Source organism: Carex rostrata, chromosome 13 (genome assembly GCF_964058835.1).
Source record: "Carex rostrata chromosome 13, lpCarRost1.2, whole genome shotgun sequence".
In the NCBI taxonomy this organism is placed as follows: Eukaryota; Viridiplantae; Streptophyta; class Magnoliopsida; order Poales; family Cyperaceae; genus Carex; species Carex rostrata.
In genome coordinates, this window is record NC_135930.1 from 8867888 (window position 1) to 8877227 (window position 9340).

Consider the following 9340-nt stretch of genomic DNA (forward strand, 5'->3'; position numbering starts at 1 on the left):
CTTCGGCAGATATGTGCCTATTCAATCTAAGCCACCTGATCAAAATCAAGATGGTTCTCTTTCATAACTGATTGCACAGTTCGGTAAACAAAATAGCAAAACATAGAAAGAACGTCCCACAAGAAGCCATTGATCTGTTCTTCACAAATATGGAAAGAATGTCACACAAGCAAAAATTGACCGCTCTTATCTACCGATGCCTGATGGGTTGTGGTTCGCATCATTGCTGATGGAGTATGCATGTCAGCATGTGTATTGCTGGTTGGAGCATATAAGTCTTATCTTTATAATATATATTGGTAAAATTACTAAACTGTGAAATGGCCTACCTTAGAATATATACGAGTTAAAATATTAAAATGTAAAGAAATTAGGAAATTCCTCACTTGTGTGAGGGGTTAGACACGACAATGTTAGTGTTTATTGCATTAGTAGGTGGCAAGATGAATGTCTGACATTTTGCAGCAGTACATGAGAAATAACTCGATGAATAACTAAATTACCATCTATTGAAGAATAGATATCTTTGCCTCAGATATTACTCATCATTGGCAACTTAGGCAACAAATAATTTAGCACCCAAATGTATAGCTGTCACACTAATTAGGTATCTAGCTGAATATTAGTAACGGCTAGTAAATCTTGTAATTAAGACATAGATTATAACTTCTGTAAATTAGGAAATAGCCTAACGGCTAGTACAATTTTAGCCTATAAATAGTCATGTACAGACATTGTAAAACAACAACAATCAATAATACAATATTTTCATTATTCTCATCTTCACTTCCACATGGTATCAGAGCGGGATAAATTCTGACTCAAGAAAAGCAAACTCAAATCAAGCTGCAGATAACGAGAACTGCAAGCAACATCAGATAACCCACAAAACAAGAAGGCTCTTAGAATTCAGCAACAGTACTTGGCCGATTACTCGACGAGCCACTCGTGTTTTTTATTCTACATCATCAAGCAGATTCGCACACAGAAACCAGAAATAATCAGTTTTTTTTATCAGGTTCTTAATTTCTTAATTTTCTTAGAACCTTACCAGAAAAATTCCTTTTTCATCAACAAAAACCAGAAATTTCAGTTTTTTACCAGAAAGCCAGAAATCAGTATTTTCGTTACCAGAAAACCAGAAAACCAGAAACCAGTATTTTCTTTACCAGAAAGCCAGAAACCAGTATTTCGTTACCAGAAAATCAGAAACCAGTATTTTCTTTACCTGAAAACCAGAAACCAGTTTTTCATTTACCAGAAAAATCAGAAATCTTTGATTTCAATATCTGTTTTTATCACTTTTCACAAAATAAAAAAGGTTTTCAAGTAGCATCTGTTTTTATCAAATTTAACACACACACACAGAGACCCTAGAAAACCAGTAAAAGACCAAAAAAAAAAAAAATTCAGAAAATCAAACCCAAGCTTCATCAGCTTGACTAGCAAACCGAAGGAAAAAAGGTTACCTTATTTCGCTCCTAAGCCAAGAAAGGATGCAATTTAGTTTCGCCCGAAACCCTAACCCTAACTCTCAAGAAGTGGCGAGAGGGAGAGGAGCACCCAACAACACCGAGCGGTGTGACCACTGCAAGAAAGCAGGGCACAACCCTGATGGGTGTTGGTTCCTCCATCCTCACCTCCGACCAGTCAGAGAGAAGGAAGATCGGGGAAACAACTGGGGCGGCGCAAGAAAGGAGAAGAAAGGAAGGTTTGGCAGGGTGAGCAAAGTAGTGGACGGGAATGAAGGGGTCGGATCTGAAGCGGTTCAACCAAATAACCCATCTGACCTCTTTGGATTCTCTGTGGCTCAAGAAGTGCAGCTGATCCAACTAATAACTCAAATAAACAATTTGCTACAGCAGCAAACTACAGGTTTTGTACACTCTAAATCTACTTTTATTACTTTTAATTCTTGCAAAATTGACAATAATTTTAAATCTGCAAATATGTGTCATAACACAAGTAAATGGATTATTGATTCAGGTGCTACTGATCATATGACATGGGACAAAAATAAATTAGAAAATGTCACACAAATTAAAAACCCTCAATATGTAACTGTTGCAAATGGAAATAAGGTTCAAATTCAAGGTGTTGGTACAACCAAATTTCTCACAAAAAATGTGAATGATATTTTGTATTTACCAGACTTTAACTCAAACTTATTATCGGTTAGTAAAATAACCCAAGAGTTGAATTGCAATGTCATCTTCTCACCAAATAAAGTAACCCTTCAGGATCAAGAATCGGGTAATACAATTGGTGAGGGATCTTTGAAAAATGGTCTTTATTACCTTGAAGAAAATAACAATAAATGTCTTGTGTCATTAAATTCAGTAGATCGTGACAAATTGCTACACCGACGATTTGGTCATCCATCTGATCAAGTTTTAAATAAACTTTTTTGTTATAATCTTGATTCAAAAAATTATGATGTGTGTAAATTTTCAAAACAAACTAGATTACTCTTCATCCACTAGTATGTCAAAAAAATGTTTTGACTTAATTCATTCAGATGTTTGGGGTCCAGCTCATATTAATTCTTATAATCATTTTAGATATTTTGTCACATTTATTGATGATTTTTCTCGTACAACTTGGATATATCTTTTGAAAGGAAAACATGAAGTTTTTTCCTACTTTCAAGAATTCTATAATTTTGTCGAAAATCAATACAATGCGAAAATTAAAATTTTTAGGTCTGATAATGGGACAGAATACATAAATAATAATTTCTTAGAATTTTTTAAACAAAAAAGAATTTTACATCAAACCACATGCATCAACACACCTGAACAAAACGGAGTTTCAGAAAGAAAAAATAGACATTTACTTGAAGTTACTAGATCACTTCTCTTTCAAACTAACGTTCCAAAAACATATTGGTCAGACGCGGTGTTAACGGCAACTTACCTAATAAATAGATTACCAAGTGCTAGACTTAGGAACATGAGTCCTTTAGAAATTCTTAAGGGTAGAAAAATTGATCTTGACCATATAAGAATATTTGGGTGTACATGTTTTGTACATATAAAAAGATAAGACAAGTTAGATAAAAATTCAGTTAAAGCTATTTTTTTGGGATACTCCTCAGAAAAGAAAGGATATAAGTGTTATGACCCAAAAAACCATAAGCTTTATATTTCACGAGATGTGTCATTCTTTGAAAATGAACCATATTATCAAACAAATGAACAAGGAAATGCACAAGGTCAACCAATACAATTGCCTCCAAATAATTTTATATTTCCTGAAGAAATAAATCAAGAACAGGTTGAAGGAGATCACACTGGTGAAACAAGTGCAATCCCTTCAGGGGGAGAAAATGAAGAAACTGAGTCAAGTGAAGAAACAACTCAAGAAGAGATTGAAACTGACTCAAGCGAAGAAGCAACTCAAGAAGAAACTGCCTTGAGAAGATCAGTAAGACAAACTCAGCCTCCCATCAAACTAAGAGATTATGTATCCCATCAGGTGATGTATCCAATTCAAAATTTTATTTCTTATGATAAGGTATCTCCAACATACCGGGCCTATTTGGGTAGCATCAACAATCAAACCGAACCAACCAGTTTTAACGAAGCCAACCAAAGTCTAGTTTGGGTTAAGGCTATGAAAGAAGAACTTCAAGCCTTAGAAAATAATAATACATGGGATACTATTCATTTACCAAAAAACAAAAAACCCGTAGGTTGCAAATGGGTATACAAAATCAAATATAATTGCGATGGTACGATTGAGAGATACAAAGCTAGGTTAGTGGCCAAAGGATTCACCCAAACTTATGGTATTGACTACCAAGAAACTTTTGCACCAATAGCAAAGATGAATACTGTTAGAATTTTACTATCGGTAGCCACCAACTTAGGATGGAACTTGTTCCAAATGGATGTAAAAAATGCATTTCTCCAAGGAACATTGGAAGAAGAGGTCTACATGACTCTTCCTCCAGGTCATAAGAACGCATCGGATTCAACATTGGTGTGTAAGTTAAAGAAAGCAATTTATGGCGTAAAGCAATCACCAAGAGCATGGTATGCCAAGCTAAGCTTTTCTCTTTTAAAAATCAACTTTAATAAAAGCACATCAGATTCTTCTATGTTTATCAAATATTCACAAAATTGCACCACCATTATTCTTGTCTATGTAGATGATATTATCATCACTGGAAATAATAATGAGGAAATTAAAAAGGTTAAACAATATTTGAAGGAGGAATTTGATATCAAGGACCTTGGGAACCTTTCATATTTTCTAGGAATAGAAATAGCTCATTCAAGTAAAGGCTTATTTCTATGTCAAAGAAAATATGTCATTGACATGTTAAAAGAAACTGGTAAATTGGGAGCTAAACCAGCCAATATCCCAATGGAGACAAATATTAAACTTGGAATTGAGGATGGTGAACCACCACCTGATATAGGACAATATCAAAGGTTGGTAGGCAAGTTAATTTACCTTACAGTTACCAGACCTGACATTGCCTTTGCAGTTAGTGTTATAAGCCAATTTATGCATGCTCCACGAACCAGTCACTTAAGTGCTATCGATAGAATACTGAGATATCTGAAAAGCACTCCAGGTCAAGGAATTTGGATGAAAAAAAATAATTCTAATGAAGTGGTTGGTTTCTCTGATGCAGATTGGGCCGGTAGCTGTGACAGAAAATCAACCACGGGATTTTGTACCTTTGTAGGTGGCAACTTGGTCACATGGAAGAGCAAGAAGCAGAATGTGGTGGCAAGGTCAAGTGCAGAAGCATAATATCGAGCCATGGCATCCACTGCGAGTGAGCTCATCTGGATCAAGCAACTACTTAGCGACATGAAGATAGAGCACAAGGGAGCAATGAAAATGTACTGTAACAATCAAGCTGCACGACATATTGCATCAAACCCAGTGTTCCATGAAAGAACAAAACACATAGAGGTCGACTGTCACTTTGTCAGAGAAAAAGTACAGTCAGGAGAAATAGAAACCTCATTCGTCAAAAGCAAAGAGCAACTGGCAGATGTCTTTACCAAAGCACTCGACAAAGCCAGTCACCTAAGGATACTTAGCAAGTTGGGGTCAATTAACTTATTCGAACCCAACTTGAGGGGGGGTATTGAAGAATAGATATCTTTGCCTCAGATATTACTCATCATTGGCAACAAATAATTTAGCACCCAAATGTATAGCTGTGACACTAATTAGGTATCTAGCTGAATATTAATAACGGCTAGTAAATCTTGTAATTAAGACATAGATTATAACTTCTGTAAATTAGGAAATAGCCTAACGGCTAGTACAATTTTAGCCTATAAATAGTCATGTACAGACATTGTAAAACAACAACAATCAATAATACAATATTTTCATTATTCTCATCTTCACTCTAAAATTCCACACCATCAAAACCGAAATGGTTTTATTTATTAGATGTTTTTCTCTACCTAATATTTTACACAATCAATTTATTTAATTTAACTCGTTGCCTTCTCCAACTTTGTTATAGCAGTGGAACTCTCGTCACACTCGAAATCATCATATCCTCTGAACAACTCTGCTAAAAATAAGCATGCCGTCCAGACCACATAATCCTTTGCCGCACACTGCTTATTCTCAGGCGAAGGCGAACTGGTCTGGGGCCCATTTGACCAGTAAACATAATTGAGCAGCTCTTGCCCTTTGTCCCCCATAAAACGGGTTGGTATGAATGACTCTGGATCCTCAAACACTGCTGGGTCACGCATTACCAGTGGCTGGTATCCACATAGGAGCTCTCCTTTGGATACCTAAAACCAGAGCAAGCACATTGGTACATAATCGATATAATGTTATCAACATTTTCATATATTGTAACTCTTTAGTTCTGGGCCTTCTGGTACATTTTCTGGTGCATTTTAGTATTTTTATTTTTTTTGAAGAAAATACTGTTATCACTTTTGCGAGCAAAAACTCGATGCTAACTTTATACCTTAAATGTAGCATCATGTGAAGTTAGAACAAAGTCATTCCTTGCCCGTCCATATTGAAGTGGGACCGGCGGGTTCAATCTTAAGATCTCATACACTGTCGATTTAACTAGCTCCATCTGCTTCACGGCTTCAAAGCCCAACTCACCATTTGTACCTTTTAGCACTCTCCTGACCTCATCCCGTAATTTCTCTCGCAATCCATTCTTGTCCCGGCCTACTGTGGTTATCAAACTTGGAAAAAATATCGAGAACCCACCAAAAGCATTGAACCCAAGCACAAAGAGTATGTTATTGATCGCTTCCTCCTTTGTCATGCCATACTCGTTTGTCGCCCGTTCTATGACTTCTTTTCCTTGCTTCTCCACAAAGTTGTAAAGCTTCTTGTATGGACCACTGACAAGTACAAACGGGTAAGGAAATGAGTGGAGAAATATCTCCTCCAACGGTTGAAGGAAGCCTATGCTTGTAATGGGCAGCAATTGCAGTGCAAGCCATGAGTCTAGCAAAGCAAAACCATTTTCTCCAATAGCATTATCTGTCGATGGGTCCCCTCCGACAATGCTTTTGGTTAGAAATGTGAATACGCACTTCTGCAGAGGGACTAAAAAGTTCGATGATGTAGCACCTATTACAAAATAAAAGAAACATATATAAAGACCCCCAAATACTATATATGGATAAAAAAGAGACATGGTCTTAACTTAATCCATATATTGTTTAGAACTGCGTTAGAGTATATATGTCTTGACAAACATTCTCAAATAATGACTGTGTTTAAATATACTGAAATTATCACATTACCCTTGGAGAGGTCTCCCTCAATTGTTGACAGCATGATTCCAAGACTGCCAAGGAACTCATCGACCCAAACCCTGGCACTGCGCCGAAGTAGATCTAGACAAAAAGACTTGACGCGGCCATGTGCCTCCTCAGATGGGTCTTGATACACAACCACACGAGTTCCACCAGTAAATGACAAGCTAGGCATGTAAGAACCTACTAGCACGTCACGCTTGTCGACAAGTGTGGAGTCAAAGAGGGCAGCAAAGGACGTGCAATCTAGCACTGCCACCACACGGGGATCGACACCTATGAAGAAAGGGAATGTCGGTGGCATGTTCACACGAAAGACGGTGCTTTTGTGAGTGGCCATGCGGTTCCGGAAAAATTTCTCGGGTCCTTCAAACCAGAAGTAGTCAAGTCGATCCTTCAATGGGCCCAGTACCGGGAAGCCGTAGCTGCCCGGTATCGGCCTTGTTGGTGGTACATTGGTTGTGACAGTGGCCATGGATCTTAAAGGTCTCATGTGGTTGTGATAGTTTCTCCTTCTGTTATCTTCCCTTCCATATATCTATGTGACCAATCTGTTGATAAGGTGTACGAACCTGACCTAGACTTGATTGATGCTTACGTACTATTCTACCATGTGCTTTAATTTCTGTCCACAAGAGAGATTTCGTGTGGGGCATGTATGATTTCGATCTTGGATTTATTGCCAAGGGTACAATTCGGATAGGTTGGAATCATTTCCATACCTATATTCACTAAGACTCATATTCTATCCATATCCGTTAAGAATTTTTCTTACCTTATCCTACCCATATCCGTCAAAATTAGTGGGCAACGAAACGGTAGTAGACGAATAATAAATAATACAAATATAATAGTTTTATTATTTTTACAAATAAATTATCAAAACTTATCATGTCATACATATGCAATCACAATTACTAATATAAAATTAAAATATAAATATGCAATTGATTCTAAGTAATAGTTTTTTATTAAGTAAAAAAAAATCAAAATCACAAATACCTCTTCTAACATATTTAATTTCTTAACTAAATAATAAAACATTCAAATAAAAAAGTAAAATGTTTAGCATAATATTCTTCTTATGATATAATTTATTTTATATAATAACCTGTTATCCAATGAGTACAAAATGATATTTACCCGTACCCATACCCGTTTATCTAATAAAATAAAATCATTACCCAGACTCATACCCAATAAGTTAACGTAAAAAAAATCTTACCCATGCCCAGGTAGGGTAAACGGGTAAATGGGTAAACGGCTAAACGGGTGTCATTGACACCCCTATTGCCAACCTCGTTGGATTTAATGTCAAGATTGAGCATATATGTAATATAATTATGGATTGTTTACTGTCATATATGATTGTCAATTAAAGTAATCAAATAAGGTAATAAACAATTAATATATTCATTCGGATGTGGTTCATACATGTGTAGAACAATTTAAGCAAAGATCAAATCATTGATGGACTGATTTCAAAATTTACAATTCATAAAAGTACCTTTTCAGAGGTCAGAAAACGACCTTTATGAAGGGTTGTGCAGTCTGCATAGATATCGATGCAGTCGCACAGCTTTTGATGCATCATCACGGTTTTTGATGCACAACACATTATACCTTTTTCAAATTGGCAAATAACCATAAATGTTATCATATATAAGGATTGGTTTCTAAAGCACAAGGTAATCAAGAAAAACATAGAAACTTAACATACGTTTTTCTCTTAAGAAAAATACAGTTTCGTGTGTTTTTTCTTCTTCCATCATCAAAGAATAAAGAAGAGAAATCCATTAGAAAATTTGGAGATGATTTCTCAAGGGCCACACCTTACTGTTTTAGAAGACTTATTCCTCGACCCGACGATAAAAGGCGAGAATAACTTCTTGCCATTGAAGATTTGTCTCGTGCTCACGGAGACAGCTTGCTCTACTATGGCTTTGGTTATTTCATGACAAACGATATGAAATCAGATATTATATTCCATACTTATGATTTATGTTTTGAGTCTTTTTGACATATGATGGTTCTTAGGTTAAGGTGGGTAACTATTTCTCCATCTCCGGGATATAAGTGTTTGACTTCTATATGAAATGTAATTGTTTGATCTCTTGATAAGACGTAATTGTTTGACTTTTATGATTCCCCAACATTTGAAAGAGACTGTCTTGATCGTTTCTGCTCGTGATACATGAGCAAGCGCGCTCACTTTTGGAACCATTTTCCATGTTCTAACCAATAATCATTCAATAGATCGATTTGTGAGATAAGGTTATTCTAACCCTTTCCTGTTTCTCGTGTAATTGGGCCAGCCAAAGTCAGTGTCGGCAGCCAAGATCACTGTATGTTGAATCTAAAATTGAAGCTGTCAAGTGTCAAGTCATAGTCATATAAAAATGTATGCATGCATGCTAAAAGACAACAATGGTGATGAAGAAGAATGAGGCCACGGTGCTATGTAAAATGAAGAACGGTCCTGTTATGAATTCATACTTCTATTTTTAAAATGTAAATAGTTGATTTAAATTGTTCAACATGATCAATTTCATATAAAAATATAC

At 36.1% G+C, this 9340-nt stretch overlaps 1 protein-coding gene across 1 annotated transcript; it reads right to left on the bottom strand.

Annotated features, from left to right (window-relative positions):
* Window positions 1–5240: 5240 nt before the first annotated feature.
* HPL1 (hydroperoxide lyase 1) lies at window positions 5241–7445 on the bottom strand. Its single transcript, XM_078314298.1, has 3 exons — window positions 6765–7445; window positions 5963–6588; window positions 5241–5780 (listed from the first exon to the last, which is right to left on the bottom strand). The coding sequence occupies exons 1-3, from the start codon at window positions 7267–7269 to the stop codon at window positions 5469–5471; spliced, it is 1443 nt and encodes a 480-aa protein (XP_078170424.1). The 5' UTR covers window positions 7270–7445; the 3' UTR covers window positions 5241–5468.
* Between the last annotated feature and the right edge of the window lie 1895 nt (window positions 7446–9340).